The 24,733-nt window shown below is 39.8% G+C and overlaps 1 protein-coding gene across 1 annotated transcript in view; it reads left to right on the forward strand.

Annotated features, from left to right (window-relative positions):
- LOC134532240 (voltage-dependent T-type calcium channel subunit alpha-1G) overlaps window positions 1–24,733 on the forward strand; it is a 248,321-nt gene that overhangs the window by 188,823 nt on the left and 34,765 nt on the right. The window contains exons 17-24 of the mRNA XM_063368661.1: window positions 1,008–1,163; window positions 4,985–5,128; window positions 10,117–10,240; window positions 12,346–12,518; window positions 15,484–15,620; window positions 19,738–19,860; window positions 21,063–21,292; window positions 23,613–23,883. Coding sequence (XP_063224731.1) covers window positions 1,008–1,163; window positions 4,985–5,128; window positions 10,117–10,240; window positions 12,346–12,518; window positions 15,484–15,620; window positions 19,738–19,860; window positions 21,063–21,292; window positions 23,613–23,883 — 1,358 coding nt within the window. The remainder of the gene's footprint in view (window positions 1–1,007; window positions 1,164–4,984; window positions 5,129–10,116; window positions 10,241–12,345; window positions 12,519–15,483; window positions 15,621–19,737; window positions 19,861–21,062; window positions 21,293–23,612; window positions 23,884–24,733) is intronic.

Here is a 24,733-nt window from a genome sequence, read left to right on the forward strand (position 1 = left end):
TTCCCGCAGCCCAACTCGTAACAATTAGACGACCGAGCACGCCTGCGTCAAAAGGACATCACTTTTGGATGTCCAAGTGAGTGTTCTGTGACCACATTGCCGACGAGACGTCGAGGGAGAAGTAAAAACAGATTAAAGATAATATGAAGTCTTATTCTTGTTTACTGCGCATGAAGCCGTCATTGGCTTACGATCAACCATCAGAACTGTCGAAATGAGACGTCGTAAAATTTTACACGAGTGATTTCTTTTTAAATTTTATTTTACAGACCGGAAAAATTCGCGGACTAATTTCACGATATCAACTTGAATCTGCTTTCATTAATGGCACACAATTTTTCAATAATGGACTATTTCCCAGTGAGAACAAGCTACCATTATTGAGATGTTAGTGGCCAATGAACAGATGAAATTTTTTTCCGATTATGTAGAGTATTGTGGCATCTTATACTAGAGGTGAAAGATATAGCGAAATTTTTTCGGTCCTTGCAGATGATACGTGAACTTTTGGTTGTTATCATCCAATGCAAATGAGCACTTTGACACTACTAGCAATACACAGTCAGGGGCGTAGCCAGGAGGGGGGGGGGTTATAGGTTCAAACTTCCCCCCCCCCCCTTAGCCCCAAATCTTTAATTAATTTCTTATTCATCACTCAAACAAATTTCATATTAAAATAAATAAAAATTTTACCATTACAATATTTAAATTTAAGTACCGAAAACTGCTAAAATAGCACTATTTTACACCTTAAAATCAAAATTTTCCCGGGGGACGACCCCCGGACCCCCCGCTTTAATACGGGGGGGGGGGGGGGGGGGCCATGCTTCTTAACATCCCCCATACACAAATCTTGGCTACGCCACTGTCCACAGTAGAACATTTAATGCGTTAAAATTCTGACAAGACAAAAGCCGCGGTTCCGACAGTTCTGCTGGGAGACCGGCCGTTCAGCGTGCCGCGTCCCGTGCTCTAGTCACCCCCTTGGGCGCGTGTGTCCCGCGCAGATCCTGACCCAGGAGGACTGGAACGTGGTGCTGTTCAACGGCATGCAGAAGACCAGCCACTGGGCGGCGCTCTACTTCGTGGCGCTCATGACCTTCGGCAACTACGTGCTGTTCAACCTGCTGGTCGCCATCCTCGTCGAAGGATTCTCCGCGGAGGTGAGACACGGCCAGGGGCGTAGCCAGGGGGGGGGGGGGGTTAGGGGTTCAAACACGCCCCCCCCCCCCTTAGAACCAAATCTTTATTTAAATTTCTTTTTCATCACTCAAACAAATTTCATATTAAAAATTAATAAAATTTTTACCATTACAATATTTAAATTTAAGTACTGAAAACTGCTAAAAGAGCACTATTTTACACCTTAAAATCCTAATTTTCCCGGGGGAGGACCACCCGACCCCCCGCTTTAATACGGGGGCCATGCTTCTTAACACCCCCCATATACAAATCCTGGCTACGCCACTGGACACGGCCGATCCTTGGCATGTAGCATGTCGACAAAAAACATGTCCCAGTTTTAAGGGTGTATCATGACAGCTTTTTTTTTTTGGGCTATTCACAACAAATCGTACATCAAATTGAAGGTCAACTTACCTTGTTCTTCTTACAAATGTTGAAATTGTGCACCTTTAGTCATACGGCAAACATCCAAACTAAAGTCCAGTTTTTCCCACACTTTGGTTAACAAGTCCGGGGCAATGGAAGCAATAGCCTCTTCGATTCTGTGTCTCAAATCTGGAAAATCATTTGGTAGCGACGGAACGTAGACACAATCTTTTACAAAGCCCCAAAGGAAAAAAATCGCATGGCGTTATGTCAGGTGAACGTGTAGGAAAGCGAATACATCTGGTCGTTTCGAATTGCCTAAGCGCTTTGAACTTAAAGTATAGATGAACTCTTAGCAAATTGCAAAACACTAAACGCTTTACGCTCAGGAGTTGCCATTTAAAGTAGGTGGTGCTTCAAGAAAATATCAAAAAAGTTGTACTCGCGTATACGCTTATTTAAAACTGTGTGAGTTATTATGTAATTGTGACCTTTAAGTAACACTACAATTCTTACAGTTAATACTACATTTATTATTACTGGGACTTTCTTTTATGGATATATTGGATCAAATATATGACTAGTGTATGTCCCCGTGCGAATAACTGCACGGTGATTTTTTCTTTAATTATCCCATCATGTTTTAAAAAAATAATCATCGATCTTGAAATAGTTATTTATTATGAAAGCCAAAAAAACTACTATTGATGTAATGGAAAGTATTATTGGTAGAAGTGGGTGTTGGTAGAAATAGAATCTCACATTATATTGCTTGCACTTATTTGTGAAACAATATAGTTTTTTTGTTATATCTCCGACTCCCGTCATAGTAACGAAATGAAGTAAATACCAGTTTTTAAGTCTTAATATAAGCTTTAAAACACAAAATATTCCATCAAAATTGGTCTAGTAGATTTGAAGGATACTCGAACAAACATACATACAGACAAATATTCAATTACAATATATAAATTCAATAACAACTACTTCGACAACAGAATAATTTAATTCAAACTTTAATAATAAAATGATATCTTTGTAATGATACCAAATTTATATGGATTAACATTTCTATAAAGTGATAAATACATTTCAGTTCTTATTGTATTTATATACCACTAATATTATAAATGTGTGAATTTGGATGGAGGGATGGATGGATGTTTGTTACTCAATCACGCCAGAACGGCTGAACGGTTCTGGATGAAATTTGGCTTACAACGAGCTGATAATCTGGATTAACACATAGACCACATATTAATATGAAATTCCATCTCTAAGGTAGTGAAAAAAATGATAGGTTTATTTTATAACAGAAAAATTTATAGGTCATAGACATACAAATAGTGAGTGTCATTTCTCTATGTCTGCCACACGATCATACACATAGTAAGGTCTGGCAAATTCATATTTTACTCCTTGGTGAGACCAGTCCGCTTAGTGGAGCTCGCAGCGGCTAGCATAATTAAGGTGCTAAACAGTTTTGTTCTTAACTTCTTCAATAGATAGAGTTGCCTTGAATTTTAAACGCACCATCGTTTGATGCATTTGTCATGTTTTTAATTTTCGTTTGTTTGTGCCGAATGCGTTCCTATACCATTCATCCGATTGCAATGAAATTTTGGTGAGTTTGTTATACGCATGTCCGTGTAGGTTTCTGAGAGGATATAACTATTTTTCAATAGTTGGAGCACGAATCATTTCAAAAATGTGTTTATTTCATATTATATAGCGGCACTTCGTCTGTTTTTGTTGTATAAGTGCGCACGCCTGACAAAATTTATTTAAATATAAAAGAAAGACAGAGATAGAGTGATATACGTATATATAGAGAGATAAGTTGAGATAGAGTGAAGTATATAGAATGAAAAGGGTTATATAAAGAGATATATAGATGTATAGAGCTATATAGAGATTTATATATAAAAGATATAGAGATAGTGGGAGGTATATACATATGTAGATATAAAGCGATAAATAGAGATAGAGAGATATCTAGATATATATATGTAGATAGAGATAAATATATATTTAGAGAGATGAATAGATAATTTGTATATGTGTAACTACTTTAAACATATTACAAAACAAAACTGAATGAAGCACTGCAATGCATGCCGAGCATTAGCTAGATAATGGAATCTTTTCAATATTAGTAATCTCTTGTTTTTAGCTTTTTTCTATAGTGCTTTATAGAGTATAGACTACATACAGACCACCAATTTTTAGATGTATACAGGTAAATAACCATACACTGGCAGAACGTCTGTCGGGATCTGAAAGTGATATTAACTATTTTGCACACTTAAAATTGAAATTAAGAAGACAATTACTAACTACATCTGATTTCGAAAAAGGTGCCCTTCACCCTGTGTTCAGCCCGGGCAACGCCGGGTACTGCAGCTATTAATAATATAATAAGCAAGAATTTTCACTTTGTGTCTCGCGTGGACTTCACACACACACATTTTTTTGTCTGTAGACCAAGAAAGTTTTTAACAGTTAAATAGACACTGAAAGTGGCAGTGGTGGCCCTGGACTTTGAGGGACCCTGATCCAAGTAATCCTACGGGGACACAATATTTTGAAGAGGGCCCTTACCGGAAGGTATGGCACGTATGGAATAGTCCCTCAGTTCTCATACAGAAAATTTTAATCACTTTAAATCACACTTTAAACAATATTTTATTTTTATTTTCCCATTAATTAACGTATATTCGTCAGTACACTAGGCAAACAGGGGAAATGAAACAGAAAAGACCTGGGCAGTCGCCCGACTCTCCACAGAAACGTAGCCGGGAAGGAAGAAGGGGGGGAGGTCCATCTGATCCAGACCCCTCTCTTCCAGGTTAAAAAAAACGTGACAGCAGGATAAAAAAATAATAGCAAATAAGCTACTTATAGAATATTTTATAGGAATTATTGTAGTAATTATTGTGCTACATTAAAGTATTTCCTCCCAATTATAGCCTGCAATGTCTCGTACACAGAAGCAACAGGAATTGTGCTTCATGTATTTAATAACGTCAGTATGTGTGTGTTTATAACTTGTTTTATAGAATTCATCTCGAAATTTATCTTAAGAACAAAGGTATTAAAATTAATTAAATAAAAACCAATATGTGAAATGTTAAGTTTCTACAATCCTTATATTTCTACTGGTAAAGTTGGGAGTTCTAGAAGATTGCTATTCCATGAGATTTTATAAAGCTAAGTGTGACAGAAAATTTTCTTTTAAAGAACATTTTAGAGAAATAATTATCCAAATATATTTATAATGGTTGCACTGGACCCAATCCTTCAATCCAGCACCGCAGCCGCACTTGGCAAGTTGAATACTAGTGAGATGAGTGCTCCTCGTGGGTTCGAGGTAGCTGGCTGACTGAGCGGTGTTCCCGTGTGAGTGCGTGAGTGTGTGTGTGGTTGCTCGCAGCGCAACGAGCGGCGGGAGCGGGAACAGCGCGAGCTGGCGAAGCAGCAGAGCCTCAAGTACGACTACGGCGACCGGCTGTCCAGCCTGGACGGCTCGCGCACCAGCTCCAGCACCGAGACCGACAGCTGCTACCACCACCACCAGGTACCGTGAGGCGGGAGTGGACCTCGTGCATGCGACGGGAGTCAAGGAAGTGGGAACGTGTGGCGACCACGGTGCTGCCGTCTGTGGCGGATGACGCCAGTGGCGGATCCAGGATTTTGGTTTGGGAGGGGCTTGACCCAGCTGAGGCTACGCTTTATCAAGCCAAACACTAAAACAATAGTCGACCCAGATGCTTTTGGAGGGGGCTTGAGCCCCTTACCCCCCGCCCCCCCCCCCCCCCCCCCCCGATCTGGATCCGCTACTGGATGACGCGAACCAGAGTTCACGTAGCCAAAGAGAGAAACTTTATAATATTAACTTTTTTTAAAAATTAGAATATATTTTAATAACATTTTTGTCGAATATTGTAACGTTGTTATTGGTTTCTCGTCCTTCGGTGCGTATCAGAACTATCCTTATTCTAATGAGGAGTCAGTTCACGTGAATAACGATAGCAGTATATAATAATAAGTATGTCCTGCGGCAGGTTGCAGGGTGTGGTGTTGGTGTCGGAGTTCACCATATTTAATCCTGACATCACGGTGGCCATCCTGAATGACCTGGACCTTTGACCATGGCCTTGACTATGAAGGCGATTTTATCCGCCATTTTGTTTTCCCGCCATCTTGGTTTCAGCTATTTTGAATTCTAGAACTTTCTTCCATCTTATGATGTCATCAATACAATTTTGTTATGACAGCAATCTTGGATTCCGTGTTGCAATTTTCGCTATGGTCGTCATCTTGAAATTCTATAGTTTTCATCAGAAATTTTGGAAAAAATTTTAAAAATTTTAAAAGAAATAAATTAATAAAATTTTAATATAAAAATCTCTGATTTTTGTCTGAGAATTCACTATCAATTTGCATTGTACAACTACCGATTCAAGCTTGTGAAAATTCTCTCATGATAAACGATGAATTTTGCGAGGATAATTTAGTTATTTCCAAGCATTCATGGTGTCAAAATGAACTGCAGCATGCAAAGGTTTCCTGAGCCAAAACGGATTAGTACTCAAGAAGATTGCCGCCACGTACGAGGATTACGGTAGGACTCGAACACGCACCTACTGACCTCCGTATCCTTGGAAACTACTGGACGAAAAAAGTAAACGCTCGAATGAATGGCTATGAAAATATTATCATGGCCTAGAGTGGGACGAAGGCAAACTAACGTACCACCAAGTGAAAAACACTCTAGATGATTTGCTAATGCAGAATTCACGTGGCATCATTTATGTCGCCGGACCTAAGCAGAAGAAATGGATGAGCAAGTTTTGCGATGGAGACACCGAAATTGTAGACCTGCAGACCGACTACGGCTGTCCTTCCCTGCGCTAGCTTAATTCAATGTTAGGCAAGCAGCCACATGACAAGTATGAACGAGTATGTGCGTGTAAAAACTAGCAGTTAAGGTGTAAATGACACTCGCAGTGTGAGTAAGAGCCTGTATATATAAGAGGCGTGACACGGATCATGCCTTCAGTTGTCGTCGGACCTATAAGAAGATGTTTTCGTTTCATCCGGCCTACATGTACATGAGAGTAAGACCTACCTTCAGAATTGTCGATTACATCTACTGGGATGCCGGATATCTGCCCACATATACGGGGACCTGTGATGGAGGCTCTCAGCGCTGGCGGTTTTCGCTCTTTACTGTGTACTACGAATATACTCAGCAGCTGTTAGATTGTTGCAAACCTGGAAACTGTGCCGTCTATCACATGAGACCGCACACAAAGCTTCCAGCCAGCATCGAGGAAGTAGTCGCTTCGTCTCAACGTGTATCACCATACTTAAATGACTTGAAACCTGTTTCGACCTTCCGTGCATCTACGCCCAAACGACGTGCGTCTAGTCGTAGTTCAGTCGGTGATCCTGTCCGAACAAGCACCGAGTCAAAGCCAAGTCGCAGCCGTGGTCACAGTTGTCATCCATGTCTCACCGAAGCAGTCGTCCTCGAAGAAGATGAGCAGTTGCACGCCTCTGTTTCTGAGCCTGAGTTCAGCGAACCAGTTGGAATCGGAATCGACAGGACAGTTCCCAGAGTCGACGAGGCAGTCCGTGCAGCATTAAAGACTTTGGTTGAATAAATTTTCAAAACTTGAACTTTGTGTTTTTTTTCTAGAGTTTTAAGGTACCAGCATTTTAACCTAGTAAAAAATTAAAATAGTCTTTGATTTTACTTGTGTAGTATACCAGCAACCATGTGTATGTAAGTGAGATCCAGCCGATGGGACTCTCAGTCCACTCCTGGCCGCGGTGCAATGCGGATCGGCTAGTTTGAACAGTCTGGTGCATAAGTCCACTATTCTCGAGAACTCGATGGCATCATTACCATCAATAACATCGACCTGGATGGAAGGTGTGCCATTGACGGAGACCTAGATGGCAGTGACTTTGATTCCGATGGCATATGTGATACCAGATTCAAAGGAAGTATCGACAAGTTTTGTTCCATCGACTGACGTTTCTCCAGTAACTTCGTTGATTTCAACGAACGACAGGTGTGTAAATACTGTGGTGCGTCATTCCCTAAACCATCAAATGGTCGTCGGCATGAAAGAAGCCGGTGCTCAAATAATTTACTGCAATTAATACTGTTTCACTGCATCAAATGTAGTAAAATAATTTCACGACTAGATAGTATAACTCGACATTACAAACACTGCATGAGATCAGTTAAGCGCAAGCAAGAACCTGTTTGCAAATACTGTGGCAGAATCTTCAAGCTATAACAGCATGCTAGACGTCATGAAGACTGGAACTTTCCAAGGAACACATCGTTACGTTTGTAAAAATGAGAAAGGTGTGATGTGTTATACCGACGCCCTGACTATCTGGCAGTCCATTCCAAAACTGTGAAGATGGAAACTGAAACTTTATGGGTTACAAAGTGTCACATGACTGTTGCGTATAAATATATAACTAGCTAACCTTGGGTGTGACTCTCAGTTTTTCTTTGTCTGTGAAAGAAACAGGCATTTTTACCATTTTTAACAGCGAACCCGATGACATCTGTACCATCATGGATTGGTGGTTTTACAGCCCAGTCTGAACTTTCACCTAGAACACCGGTAATGTCAATTCCTTTAACAATGTTGGGGACCCTGACTGCAGCAACGCTGATGGCGACGCAGATCCCGATGATAACAGTGCCAGTGACATCGATAAAGGAAGCAGCAACTGACAGTGTTCCATCAACTGACGGTGTTCCATCACCCGACTGTACGTACTATGGCAACATTAAAAACTTGAAAATTTGTGATTATGTAATATAGTAATAACTCTGAACGCATTAAATATCAGTGCAACAGGTGTTGCAGCCAGTTTATATACTATGGAAACATGAAAAGGCACAATAGGAATTATGACGGACAGATTAAACATTCATCAGAATCAAACTGTATAATCTGTCGCAAGAAATTGTATGCATAAAACTTGCAAGGAATCATGAAATACATCACTGTCTTTTTAACTAAATTGAGAACTATAAGCTGAGTGAAATATATGCTAATCAACTGTTATGAAGAACTTCTCTGAAAAAACATGTCAATACATACAAAAGACTCGATTCTTAATTTAAGAAATATGTATATATACATATATATTGAGAAATGTTAGTAATGTTCATGTTATTGTAGTAGAGTATTGCCATCTAGCACACGAAAACAGTATGTCGGATCCAAGATGGTGACCTCCAGCAGACGAAAACAAGATGGCCGCCTTAATGTAATTCTGGCTGATGTAATATCTGCCTTGGAACTAGTGGTGGTAGGTCATTCTGTCGGTGGCTTCCGTGGACGGAGGATCCATCGCCATTTTTAATCGATTGACTTCACCGGGTTTGAACAGAGTACTCCGTGTCACAAGTACGATTTTATTTAAATTTTATAATTTAAATTTGTTGTGAATTTTAAAATTTTTCCCAATATTTCTGATGAAAACTGTAGATTTTCATGATGGCGACCATAGCGAAAATTGCAACACAGAATCAAAGATTCCAGTCGTAACTAAAATTACGACGATGACATCATAAGTTGAAGGAAAGTGCTAGAATTCAAAATGGCAGAAACCAAGATGGTGGAAAACAAACTAGCGAAAAAACAATAGGGCGGAAAAACAAAATGGTGGATCCAAAATTATTTTGGGGTGAACATCAAGGTCAAAATTCAAGGTGATCCAAGATGGCCACCATGGCGTCAGAATCCAAGATGGCGAACTCCATCACCAACACCACATCCTGCACCCTGCCGCAGGGCGTACTATTATTTACTGCTAACGGATGATGAACGTTACAACATTTCTAATAATAACAGTGCGAATTTTGCAGACCTCTACTGATTGAACAAATATTGTGTTACTGTACATTACTATATATAAAAAGGTTTTCCATACTTTTAAAAGAATATTCATTGAATCAAGTTGCCAAGAAATAGCTTGTTATACTACAAGAGATATATTGTAACCTTAAAAAACACATGGCTATGGTTATTTTTGAATATATAAAACAAGTTTTTCAAATAACACTGAGTATTTCTTACCATATTGACGCATAATTTATTAATTTCATATTTTAATTGATTTTCATTCAAACATAATTTTTTTAACATAATCGAATATTTAACAATTTGAATTTATTTGATTGTATCAAGCTTATTATGTGTGCAGCTAATACTGGAAAGCTATTCAGGGAACGGTTCACAAATAACCTTAATTATTGGAGGTACTGGGGAAAAAAAAAAACAAAGCATAAATCCCTGAGTTAAGAACACAAACCCAGTACAACTGTGAACACTCTTTTGCATTTAAATGTTCAAATTTACAAATATCTATAATTTTACGTGAATAGTTCCGTTCCATTTACAAAATAACAATGTACATTGTAGCTGGTTAAGGTATGTTGGTGGGTTGCGCGCTCTGGAGATACCGTAGGACAGGGCAGCTGTGCTGTGTGACGCGGCGACCACTGTGTGTGTGCACTTGCAGGACATAAAGAACAAGTGGCGCAGCGCCGAGGAACTGAGGAAGCGCAAGAACGGCCACCGGGAGAAAGAGAACTACTGGAAGCAGAAACATCAGAACTACGAGTCCAAGTGCAACATTCAGAAAGGTACCGGACTGCCACCAACGCCTTCTGGCGAGAATAAGTGAAGTAATGGTTCCCAAAACTGTTTCTGTTTATTGAGATCGGTACTGTAGGTCTCAGGGATGTGCGGTAGAAATATACCTGCATCCAAAAAACCGGTACACTTTCTTTTTTAAAGTTATTTTTTTTTTTTTTCATAAACAGCTGGAAATTATCCCATTATTTTTGAGGAAATTGATCGTATAAGTTATGCTTGTCTAGTAGGAATTTTTGAAAACAAAGAGTTTTTTTTCGTTTGATGTGATAATTTGTATGAATTGACAGTTTAATTCTTTAAAACTATGTCTAATAAATTGGAATTAACATATATGGTTTGGTTTGACATAGCTATTGTAGATTAGCGATGAAAAGGTTAGCTACTGTATTTATGGCCTTAATTTTAGACAGCATTATTAATTCCACAGTATTGTGAAGACATGGGAAACGTTTGCGTTACTCACATTTCAGCTCCTGTGTTAAATTTTATGGCAGTATGGCAAAAATATCTAACTTTTGAGTGACTTACAATCTGTTCACCGCACAATGAAAGCTCACTACAAAATGGGAATTAAAAACACAGTTAGAGCTCACCACACAATGGAGAGCTCAACACACAGTGAGAGCTCACCACACAGTGGAAAGCTTATCACTCAGTGAGAGCTCACCGCACAGTGAGAGCTCAACACACAATGGAGAGCTCAACACACAGTGAGAGCTCACCACACAGTGGAGAGCTTACCACTCAGTGAGAGATCACCATTCAGTGAGAGCTCACCGCACAGTGAGAGCTCACCGCACAGTGAGAGCTCAACACACTGTGAGAGCTCACCACACAGTGGAGAGCTTACCACTCAGTGAGAGCTCACCACTCAGTGAGAGCTCACCGCACAGTGAGAGCTCACCGCACAGTGAGAGCTCAACACACAGTGGAGAGCTCAACACACATTGGAGAGCTTACCACTCAGTGAGAGCTCACCACTCAGTGAGAGCTTACCGCACAGTGAGAGCTCACCGCACAGTGAGAGCTCAACACACAGTGGAGAGCTCAACACACATTGGAGAGCTTACCACTCAGTGAGAGATCACCACTCAGTGAGAGCTCACCGCACAGTGAGAGCTGAACACACAGTGAGAGCTCACCACACAGTGGAGAGCTTACCACTCAGTGAGAGATCACCACTCAGTGAGAGCTCACCGCACAGTGAGAGCTCACCGCACAGTGAGAGCTCAACACACAGTGGAGAGCTTACCACTCAGTGAGAGATCACCACTCAGTGAGAGCTCACCGCACAGTGAGAGCTCAACACACGGTGGAGAGCTCAACACACATTGGAGAGCTCACCACGCAGTGAGAGTTCACCACTCAGTGAGAGCTCACCACACAGTGAGAGCTGAACACACAGTGAGAGCTCACCACACAGTGGAGAGCTTACCACTCAGTGAGAGATCACCACTCAGTGAGAGCTCACCGCACAGTGAGAGCTCACCACTCAGTGAGAGCTCACCACACAGTGAGAGCTGAACACACAGTGAGAGCTCACCACACAGTGGAGAGCTTACCACTCAGTGAGAGATCACCACTCAGTGAGAGCTCACCGCACAGTGAGAGCTCACCGCACAGTGAGAGCTCACCACACAGTGGAGAGCTTACCACTCAGTGAGAGATCACCACTCAGTGAGAGCTCACCGCACAGTGAGAGCTCACCACACAGTGGAGAGCTTACCACTCAGTGAGAGATCACCACTCAGTGAGAGCTCACCGCACAGTGAGAGCTCACCGCACAGTGAGAGCTCACCACACAGTGGAGAGCTTACCACTCAGTGAGAGATCACCACTCAGTGAGAGCTCACCACACAGTGAGAGCTCACTACACCCAAACATTTCCTTTCACCTTTTGTTTCGTCTCAAATTTTTTTTTCAAAGTATCTTTTTTCTGATAGCCGTAAAGAAGTAAAGCAAATGTTGAAATCATGAACTCTGTTGATCGTTAACAGCTCGACAGTAAAGGTGACCGAACAGGGACATGTAGTGTAAGTGTTGGAATGACAGCAACGAGGGGGGATCAGGAGTAACGAGCGCGGTCCCGCAGAGAGCAAGATGCTGACGGGCCAGCCGCCCATCATCACGCACACGGCCGCCACGCCGCAGGACTCGCCCAACACCACCACCGAGTCGGGCCTGAGGGACTTCAACCACCGGCTGGCGCCCTCCATCGCGCTCTACGCCTCCTCCATGTCCATCGACTCCATCGACCGGTCCACGGTGGGCCCCTGCGAGTTACCGCCCACTGCTTAGTAGCCTAGTCCTACCTTTGAATATATATATATATATATATACTGTATAGAAGTCGCGAGTGGATAGGATTTACTCTACGTCTTTCAGAAGCGTATGATGAGCAGCTTGGGAACTTCACCGCTGCAGTGCGCTGCCGTAACGTCCTGTATCGTCTTAGTTGTTATTTACACGTTAGAGCGCGGCACTGTCGCCCGCTGTCATTCCCCGCACCCCCTACCCATCATTCACTGCAGCTCAAGGTCGTTCAACGTGAGGGGTAAGGGGTGTTTGAAGAGTTCGACACTTGTCCGCTAGGGACCACCACAAGTCGATGCCCTAGAGATGGTGGCGTTTGCGGCGGTTAATTAACCAACTACCTCAAACCGTATTAGAAATTTTAACCTAGGCTGGCGACTTCTATACAGTTTATTTATTCAAAGGTCCTACTCTGTCCAGCTCTTCTTCCGAAACCATCCTTCTGTTTCCTGTAACCAACCTGCTTGCTATTAAGGCATGACATTTTGGGATCCCGCATGTGAGTGCCCAGGGTTTTCCCTCTGTCCATGCAGGTTTTACCTGGGCCCAACTTATATAGTTTTTAGTCTGTATTTAAAAAGTGAGGGGTGTTAGTCATATCGCCAATCGCAGCCATGGCTGTCCCATTACCTCTCCTAAGCACATGATGCATGCTACCTCTCCTGCATGGCTATCACCCTGCATGATTAGAGCGTATAGGCTTAAGCCTGAGACGCAATTAGTCTCCTCCCTAACCCGGAACCCTCCCAAGCAGACTTAGGTTAGGAAAAAAAAAGAAAATATTCACATTCCTGGCTTCCCGTGTACTGATAATCTCATAATATACAGTCACACTTTACTTACAACTAAACACACACAAAGTTATTTGTATTATTCATGCAATGGGTAATTTTTATTTAATGCCGGTTTTTTGGGCATACGCCATTGCAGTTTTGCACTGTTTTTCATGGAACTATTCCGAAAATCAAAAAAAAAAAAAATGTATACAAACAGTGCAAAACTGTCATGGCTTATGTTAAAAAATTGCATTAAATTAAAGACACTCTTTCAAACTGAAAAGGATGTACTAAAATTGTGACAAAAATATAATTATAGATATAACCCTTTTTTTACATATGTCATTGCACGTTTCATACTGTAGGTTATTGAGGAAAACTCAAGAACAAACACACAAACAAACAGGCGTTTCAAACGTCTGAATTATTGCATGGTTAGTGTGTAAAACCATTATATTTTATTCAAGTAATTGTTGCGCCATATTGGTTAGACCCACAAAACATTGGCTGAAATGTAGTGTTTGCATTGTGGAAACAATTTTAAAATCGTATTGTTTTAGGAAAGTGACTGTTTTTAATGACGGAGATTCTAATTCATACTACTAACAATCATTAGACGTTATGAAACAAATTCCGCAATGTTTTGGGTGTAACAATATGGCGATGGTGAGGTTAGAAAGTGACTTCAATTACGTCACAGAATGCCATCTCCTGACAATTTTTTTTCTCTATGCATAAAATCAGCAGACTTCAAAAGTTTATTGCATAGGCAGTACAGAGAATTCCATGGAAGGAATTAGTAAAAATATCACAGTACAGAATTACTCAGTGGGCTGACAACGAATACATTGTCTATACTGTATTTTCTATGCATTCAACTTTTGACATCGGCAGATTCTGGCTAGTTTTGTGTGTGTTTGTGTATTTGTATCTTTGTCCGTTCTTGACGTTACTCTATGACGTACAGTATAAACAAGCTTTCGTGTATGTCTAAAAAAGTTTTTTATTTAATTTTCCTCATTGCAAGAATCATTCAAAGAGTGAATACAATTTTATTCTTAAAATATCATGAAAATCGTTAAAAAAAAATCATATTGAAAATCCATTATAGACACACACCTTCTTCCATTATGGTCAATGCATTTACACGACATTATTTTGGTTTAATTGCAATTAATACGGATGTTTATCACGCAAGCATTGTATATTAGCTAAATGTTTTTAATTTTGACATCAGATGTGTTGTAAATGTTATTTGTTAACTTTCAGGCATATATTCATAATAAAATTTTATTGCCTCTCTAGTTGCGTCATTACCACTTATTAGACGTAAATGTTTTTCACATATTTAACTCTGAGGTACTATTTTCGATATATATATATATATATATATATATATATATATAGTATATATATAGTATATATCTTCTTAAAGTTATATAATTGGCAAAATTTCATCTCTGTGTTTGGTTTCTTTTAATTTAAAGTTACAGTTTTAAAAAAGGTGTAAAATAGAACTTTATAAAAAACGCAGTTTTTTCCCTACTTAGAAAAAAATCATTCATGAAAACAGAGACATATTAAGTGAACCAAAATGTTTTAGTTTTTGAGACTTCAGTGACGTTTAACCCTTAGCAAATTATGTGTAACATATAGCTGGTACAAAATTATGTTATGTTTTACAAGACATAACATGAAATGCTTACGTGCATTAACTTCCGCAGGAGTAACCTAAAATAAACACGCTGGAAGATCGAGTTACAGAAACCTTAGGAAGCCCATGAAACGACGACAAGAATGTTAAATTTTCGGAACTGAAACCAATTTTATTGAGATATTGTGGTGTTTTTCTTCCAGGAAAAAATATAAAATCACACAAATATATATTTGTCTATTTTCAACTAAATTATCATTAAAAGTATTTTCCTAAATGGTCAAAAAAGAGATAATGTAACCTTAAAGTAATTGAAATCAGAAAAATGTATTACTTTTTTCAGTCATCCTCTAAATAATTAAAAATAAAAGTTATTTAAAAATAATAACTGAATTTTTGATCTTCAAACGAAGGCCTATTATATTTCTGAAGGAGGTTGGTAAACAATGTTGTTATCAGTAGAGGGAACTGCGTGTTTCTGCCGCAGTCGTCGCAGGGCAGCATACCCGGCCTGCTGAAGCTCCCGAACAACAAGTGCAACAACCTGAGCCAGGCGGTGGGTCGGCGGGTGAGCCTGGTGACCGTGGTGAACCAGTCGTCGAGCCGCAAGGACTCCAACCCGAGGTCAGTCTCTCCAGCTGGTCGCCCTGAAACGGATCCGGGAAGCGCCCTACAGTCGTAGTGACGATGATTTTTTTATTGGGTGATCAGCGCTGATGATAAGTTTGGTTCCTCACCTTCAACCAGAGCCAAGCTTATTCTCCGGTGTTTCGCCACTGCCTTCCACAGTGTGGAAGAATGTACCAGTTAAGGACGTTTTCCACGATTGAAAAATTCTCGACCAAGTCGGGACTCGAACCCGGAGCCTTTGGCTTACGAGTCAGATGCAAAAACACTGAAACAGATATTTAGCCCATGGTGATAATTTTATTATCCTGCGAGTCCTTACGTGAATGATGCATGTCATTCGACGGGAGAGCTGACGCTATCTTCATCAGCAGCCTCGGAATACAAGCATCTTTGCTTCGCCACCTACTAATTTCTGTGCACACAACGGGATGCATGGATGTGCACTCTCGAGTTCAGCACACAGTGCAGCCATTCACGTTTTAAATGTTTCCCATGTGGAATCTTGCACACGCTTACTAGATTGGGACGAAAATATCGATGTTTTTGAGTATCGAATAGTAATAGAGCGTCAAAGTGGCGTACTTTAATGCAAAAAAAAATAATAAAAATTATAAAAATTATGCATAGAAGTTTTAGTTTCCATAATAAGCATAACATTTATAAAATAATTACAAAAAAAAAATATTTCTGCTTAAACATACGGCTTAAGTTCCTTGGCTTTTAAGAGTATTTAAGAGCTTAATGTTTGTTGCTGATGACAGACAAATTAAATTTAGAAATGTGCTTCATTTGAAGTTGGTGCATTAGGGCTAAAATGTTCGTAATTTTAGTGAAAATCAAAGATTTTCCTATTCAACCAACAGAAGCACTCAGGTTTTTTAAATACTAAAAGTCCCTTTTCCTAATAATTCACACCAACTCTCCAAATATAAAGTTGGGATAAATTATGTTAATAAAGTTAAATGTGTCGTGTGAATTTCAGATTTTGAATAAAATTTTTTGGCATTGTGGATCTTGAAAACAAAGTTCCTCTTATGTAGCCATATTTGTTTTTTTGGTCGCACCAAATTTTTGAAAACTCGGAGATAAGTTGAGACATCTTTAAATAGTTTGGGAGTTTGAGTATAGTAAATAAATTAAAAATAAAAAGTAAAACCCAGAGAAAGTTTTATTTTTAAATATTACGAAACCTCCTAACATTGCAGGGCGATAGTTTACGTTTTGTCCAATTAAATTTGTCCATTCCAATATATTGAAGGATCATTAAAATTTTAACAGACTCCCCCTTTCGTACATTGAATTCCTGGCTCTCTTACCATCCTGTAACCGATTTTTGCCAATTTGTGTTTGAACAGTCAATATCATAGCTAACAACATGAACTCTTGGTGATAGAAAAACTCAGTTCTCTCAATCACTGAATTAATGATTATACTAATGTCATATGGAAAAGATCTCGTTGTTTGAGCAACCCTAACAATAGGTTTACCATATTTCACAGACTAATACTTCTTAATGTTAAAACCAGACAAATGTCTTTATAGTGTATTTCTCATGCATTTTGAGTTCATTTGAATGATTTGTTTGGGATATGACCAACCTTAAGACTTGTTAATCACAATTGCGTTCTTCTTTCACCCAGAAACATGTTTTTGTCTATGATAGTGGATGAACAACACATACGTGATTTCGGGTGCAGAATGGTATGAAAGTCAAGAACTCAGAATACATGAGTGAAGTCTGTAAGAACTTTTACGATTCCCTCAAAACTTTTCGCTGTCTCGGACTATGGTGAGCGGTCAGTTTTATAAAATGTAATCTTTCACCCCTTGCAATGTCGGGAGGTTTGACAACGGAGACTATTTCGTCAGTTTTGAAAAATAAAACTTTTCTTACGTTTTATTTTGTTTTCCTTTTATTTTTCCATGCCATTAACACACTGTTGAAAAGTGCGTCGACTTGTCACAGAAATTACAAATACGTATGCGGCCAACAATTTTATGTTTTAAAATTTAATTCCATTTTTTTCTTTTTTTAGGCGATACATGTACTATACTTATTTACTTATTTGCGTATTTTTATAGTAATATCCTGTGTATCTGACTATCTCTCAGGATAAATAAATAATAGTAGAAAACTGCCTTAAACAAGAAACCTAATTAACTGATAGATCACAAACAATTTGAAATTATAAACATTTTATACAGTTGTTACACGCCGGTTAGGGACTGTAAAAAAACTTAGATAATATCAAGGAGTGCGGTATGCTAACAATTTATATACGAAATTATAAAACACAATTTCGTTGCAAAAATCATTCATGACATTTAATACTGGTGGTAATACCTACTTGTGATCCAGCTTTGAACACATTCGCTTCTGCTGTGACCACACAAATCGTTACGATTAAATTCAGGCAAATAGGTTATCACAAACATTAAGCTTTAAAAATTTAAGAACTATATATTAAAATGACTGAGCCGTTGCACAAAAATTAGATGTCACAATAACAATAACAATACATTGATCGGCTCTTTAAAACAGGCACACACAGCTTTACATTAAAAATTGAAAGCCCCAAATAGACATGATAACAAATAGCTTCAACTGTAATAATAAAAATTGTACAGAGATCAGCTGCAAAATAAATGACATAGCTCATTAATCAGGTTTTCAATGTATTCAAATAATTAATATGCCTAGTATAAATTTTCATTGGTACAAATACATGTGAAAAATTTGAATTAATAAGATAATAAATGTTGTTAAAAAAACGCAGCAAGAGCGGTGCATACAAATGTCGTTACTCGCCTTCTGAGATTATTTTGTCGTCAAAATTCAGGCAGCTCACGCCTCCTCAAGCGAGTAGTCAAACTCGCTATATCGACTCGGGCTGTTGACGTGTCAATCCCAAACGTCCATGACCTCGTCAACCCGAACTCGTTCAGTTACTCGCCACGTCCCGGGGATGTCGAAGGATCGTTCCTTTGCGTGGTCCTACACGACCACTCGCGGACCAGCAGACTCGTTCACCTAGGTAAACCATGAGGGTTTCACAACATAGAGAACAGACACCATCCAGGTCGTTGTTTGTCGTTTGAGATGGACGTCATCGGTAGTGGAAGACGTCGGATAGGATTCTAATCATTCATGGGATTCGTCGACGACTGTCATTCGGTGTAGACCAAAGAACGTATTACCACTTGCTACATCACCTGCCTCGACATCGCTGTCTCGCATCGCTTACATGCCCTAATCCTCAATTTAAAAAAAAACTTTCTACTTGCTGAGCGAGTACCAATATTCACTCGCCGAACGAGTCCCACTTGCACCTCTTTGAAAATCTTGTCGTGAATTCCAACACTTAAGACGACTAGTTGAAAGTTTATGATTAATACTGGAGGATCTCTGGCCTTGCCATTCTTGACGATTAAGTCCGTAGCGGTGACTGAAGGCATCAAGGGACAGAGCGACGTAAGCGACGACGGTGACGTTAGGTTTTACTTCGGTGGCGGTTGGGCTGCTTCTCCTCCTCTCTGCTTGCAGACGGAGTTTCTGTATCCATCCGGTGCAACGATCTTTCGAGAGCCAGAACGTTACTTCAAACAGACTCGGCTTCCACGTGGCGCGGACTTCCATATGACGTGTCGCTCAGACGCCCTAGACTGTTCTCCCATAGCCGGGGCCAAGCTCGGCTGGTCCTGTAAGCACTGGCGTAAAAGAGACGCACTGCTGGAGCGTTGCTGGTGGTGTTCGGACAGAATTAAGGGGCAAAACAAAGTACCACGTTACTGGATGGTGACAACCATCCTGTAGCACAGTTAAATCGGAACGTTATTGTCAATAGTCCCAACTCCTATAGATTAAATGCATTGCCAGAGTTTGCGTTCCACCTTAAGCATGCACACATAAATTAAATATGAAAAATTGACTGAAATTAATTTACGCAATTGTTTGATACACTTAAAAATGCAGAGAAATCCTAACTTTCGGCCTTTCTAAATTATTGAAGCTTACAATTAAAGGTTTCATTTACTCTTAAGTTGTGTTTGTTTGCCTGTATTTCACGCAAGAAAGTAATTTACAAGCATTGACTAATACATAATCTTCCAGCAGCCCTCGGATACAGCGTGTGTGCTCCTGGAAGATATCCCGTCCATCTCTTCGGAGGAAATCCAGATGCCAGTCGGGCTCAGAGATAGAAGATGCAGAACAGGTTCTCAACAATAATCTTCTGTGAGTACAGAGGTTAAATCCCTTAATCTTTCACAATTTTGAGAGATAAAACTAATTTTGGCTCAAAAATTGAGTATTTGAAAAATTAAAGTAACAGTTTTATCAAGTTTCAGATTTGAAAACTTATTTATACTTAACTTATTTATATTTATAATCAACGGAGGTATTTGTGAAAATTTTTTTTAATATTTATTAAAAAATGATTACTTCCTATGTCATATTATTATTCACTATATAACCACCAGCGTCTTTGCTCGCGCATATTTAAGGATTGTAAAGTATATGCCCTATTTTAAACCTTTATTTATTCATGCAAAGGGGAAGATTGGTTTGAAATATTTTTATGGACATTATTTCGCCTGTCCATCGCCATTTTGTGTATTTTCTGTTATTGTTATTTGCAACTGTCTTGTCGTTTCAGACCGTGTGTTCCTCTGTGTCGTGATAATATTTCTGACTAATTCCTTCCACGGAATTTGCTGAGCTCTCCATACCTTTTGCATTTTAAATCAAGAGATTTTGGCTTATTAATCTCTTTGTTAGCGTATTCAAATTTCTTGTCCATTATTTTAATTGATCTATGACATACAGAGAAAATTAGCAATTGCGTATTACCATGAAATTTTTTCAGTTATATTTTTAATATACCAATACTACCGGGTTGATTATCTTAAGTGATATGAATTTTAACTTTAAATTATAATTAACTTTTCGTCACCACATTAAGTGTGAATTTAGAAATGACATTAACCCTTTGTTTTCAGTTAGGGAAAGTCCTCAATAACAAAACCATTTCATCAAAATCTGAAGAAAAAAATGCGTAGTAAAGTTTTTGCGTGAGTCTGGATCATACACACTCATAGAAGTTTGATAAATATGGTGCATATTTTTACATTAAATAACATTAAATAATAAACTTATCATGACAGATTGGTAAAAGGTGGCTCCGCAACAACCAACTTAGCGTAAAATGAGCGTATGTTCTTAGTTGTTGGTGAATTCTTACAAACGCGTTACCACGTAACCCTATTAAAGGACACAAAAAATAACCCAGTTTAAAAGTATTTTTAACATAATTGTAATTAAACAAAACATTAAATTCCACCCTTTAACTGTAATCCATACTTTTTCGTGCGTGCAGCCGGCGTTCATCGATTTATTAGACGTTGTCATGTCAAAAAAAATTGTGTGGGTGTGCGCAGGCAGCAGCAGCAGCTGCAGCAAGGGGACCACGCGCACTGCAACGGCGGCCTGCTGGGCACCATCCGCAACGACACGCAGGGCCGCCGCAGCAGCAACCAGCAGCAGCAGCAGCAGCAGCAGGCGCGGCTGGGGCTCAGCCCGCAGGGGTCGCTGCGAGGCCGCGCCTGCTGCTCCGGGCTCGGCCGTCCCGAGGAGGCCTGCAAACCCGTCAACAACCTGGCCGCCAGAGGTGACTAACTCAACCTTCTGTCAATGCACTTATTGCCACTCGATTGTTTGTAATTATGTTGTTTTTTTTTTTTTTTACTTGATGTAAGTTTTTGGACATACGCCATTGCTAAGAACTTTTTCTGTTGAAGAAAAACTAAAAAATAAAATAAAGGAATAAATAAATAAATAAAAACAATACCCAAAAAAGACAAAAGACACACAAAAGCAATTGTTTGCTTAATTTTGTGTGTCTTTTGTATTTTTTGGTTTTTTTTATTTATTTATTTCTTTATTTTAGTTTTTAGTTTTTCTTCAACAGAAAAAGTTCTTAGCAATGGCGTATGTCCAAAAACTTACATCAAGTCATGCACTCCCATTGCACAAATCTTTTAAAGATAATATGTTTTTTTTATGTTAGAATTAAAATTAATTTAAATGTTATACTTAGAGACCGGAAAAATTCGCGAATTCATTTCGCGACAGGCTAAAATACAAATCGTTATACCTCAGTGCTGCCTAAGGCTATTGGTTCACAACTCACCTGGATGGCTCTGGGCCGATGAGAAACACCCAACCAAAGCTTTATCGAATCACAGGCTGCTACGCTTGAACGTCTCACAAGACAGCAGCCAATTAGTGGGTGGCATTTGACCGAGTGTACGTGGAACTATAGAGTACATCGTACAGGTCATTGAACCCGCGAATTTTTCCGGTCCCTAGTTATGTTATATAAATTTTGTATCATAAACCTTTTTATTTACTTATATCATCAACATGGCCATCATTTCTAACGCTACAAACATTGTTTTTTTTATCGTAAAAATGCACACCATACAAAATTCAGGTTTTTTTTTCGCAAAAAAAATTTTTTTTTAACCCATTCGCTTGTGTTAGTGAGGCTGGATGATAAGTGCGACGCCCGCTGGTGTTTCTAATGTAGTGCTGTGTCACTTCTGTGCTCAAGGCTTAAGGGAGCTGGCTTGCAGTATTCTCGTCGTGCGTAGGGAAAAAATATGAGATTGGAATTGTGACCACGTGGTGCGGGGGAGAAATTAAGATGAAGTTGCAATGCCAAGGCCGTTGGGTGCTTTTGAGTATCTGTACGGTGCGTTTCGTGTCAAAAAAATTAATCTGAAAACACGCGTTTTATTAATTTTCAACTCTCCTAAAAAAGTGCAGTTTGTAAACAAAAAACCCATCCGTCCTCAGCGTATGCTTAAATGATTTTCTTATACGGACACCACTCTGATATCCTCAACAGTTTTCAAATCGCGTTGTTTCTTCTGAAGCTATGCACACAGTATGTGTGCCCGAGTAGGAGGTGCCTCAAGAAGTCAGATCACACGTCTCTACAAATGGGGAGTTCGTGTGCAATCTTTACCGTATAAATATAAAAGAACAACTAACCATCCAATTGAAATAACAAGGAATTTTTTTGTAATGATTAATTTGCACGGTATTTTTTTATTAATAATGTGTTGTTATAACTAGAGAGCGGAAAAATTCGCGGGTTCAGAAAACTCTAGGATAGCTTCCACAATCATCTGATTACTCGGGCAAATGCCACCTGTTCATTGGCTGCTGACTTGTGAGTAGTCTCGACTGGTTAGCCTATGATTAAGAGTCTCTTATGGCCCGTCTACTATAGCAATGTCCTAAACTGTGTCCGAAGGACACTCGTCGCTGATTGGTCCACGTGACCCTCTGACGTCATGCGTCAAGTGGGCGAAGGTCCGAACCTACCTGGTCCGAAGACATTCGTCAATTTGAACTTTTTGTCCCAACCTGTGTACTTCGGACACAGAAAAAGAACAGAACACTCACGATATTTGAATTTCCGGTACCCGTTTGAAAACGTGGTGTTTGTTTTTTGTTCAATATCTAAATAAATATATGATATTGATCTCACACAACTTTCATAAGTTAAATCTCAAACTACAAAGCATCAAAACAATAAACAAAAACATTTTGGTTTGGCACATTTACTGCGCTCTGGTGACAACTTTAGAAATCAATACATTCGGACATTGGACATCGCAATCGCGGACAGGGCAGTTTTCGGTGAAACAATGTGATGTCACTCACATTCGGATAAGAACACGGACCACGCACAGGTTCGGACTATTGTAGACGGGCTCTTACTGTCCCGCAGACCTCCAGATGAAAAGTGAACCCATGGCAGAAGCAATACAGATGTATAAGTATGGTTTAACAGCACCTCTTTGCTTGATGGTAATGGTATTTTCCCGATTGTTACCAGCGGGTCCTGTGTAACCCACTTGTAGGTACATAAGCCTCTGTGCTGTCTGGTTGCTGGCACGGTGCGGGCTGTTTCGCAGGCCCGGCCGAGCCGTCCCCGCTGCCCCAGGTGCGCAGCCCCGGAGAGGCGAGCCCGCCGCCCGCCGCCGCCCCCAGGGTCGCGCCGGCGCCGGCGCCGCCCCCCGCCGCCGCCGCCGCGGACCCGGCGCCCGCCCCCGACGCCGCCGACGCCGCCCCCGCCCCGCGGCAACACTCGTGGCCCGTGAGGAAGCTCATCAAGCTGCTGGAGCCGCGCGGATGCCTCAAGGAGCGCGACGACTACGCCCTCTACCTGTTCCCGTCCCACAGCAGGTGCGCGCCCGCCCCTGCGTCCCTTGTCTTGTGCTCGCTTCAGACACTTCACATGAATGGCTATATCATTTCAAAAGTCTACGTGTTCATGGAGTGGTTCTGATAACATTAGATACCAATTTATATTGCAAGGCTACCATGATTTAAGATCTTAAAATTGTATGTTTTTAAGTTATTTTAAATTTTTATTTGTATGAAGTCTTTGTTTAACGAACCATTTTATTTTTAAATTCTGTCCCTCAGAAAAAATAAATAAATTTTTGGCTTTCTCAAAACTTAAAAAAAATAATTCTGACGTTTCAAAAATTTCGGGTAAAAATAAATGTTAGTGTTTTACGAAAGTTATCATAAAAAACAAAGACAATCAACACAAATTTTACGTGCAAATGGTAAATAATAAACTGTTTTTTTACCTGATTACATGAGCTTGTACGGGTAGCTTTGAAATAATAATAATAAAAAATGGTTTACAAGTTTTTAAATAGCCATTTACCTGACATTAATTTAAGCAAATAAACCCGAACAATCTGCCTGACTTATAATAATGGTTAATTTAAAATCTTTACCAAGAAGACAAAATTATTGAAGCAAACACATTTATGATTTTTGGCTGAGGTATTTATAGTAAAGCAATTTATAAACATGTTAAACTTTACAAGATGAATTTTAACCGATTGGAATAAACGAATGTTATGATAACCAACATTTGTCATCACGGGGTGTAATCGCAACATGTGAGAAGTTGTGATGGTACAAAAAAACGCGCCAGTGTGAAGCGCGCGCGCTCGCAGCATTGACGGGTGGCGATCGCCGCAGAACACACGCGACTGTGAGACGCGACGCGCGCAGT

Source organism: Bacillus rossius, chromosome 5, assembly GCF_032445375.1.
Source record: "Bacillus rossius redtenbacheri isolate Brsri chromosome 5, Brsri_v3, whole genome shotgun sequence".
Taxonomy (NCBI): domain Eukaryota; kingdom Metazoa; phylum Arthropoda; class Insecta; order Phasmatodea; family Bacillidae; genus Bacillus; species Bacillus rossius.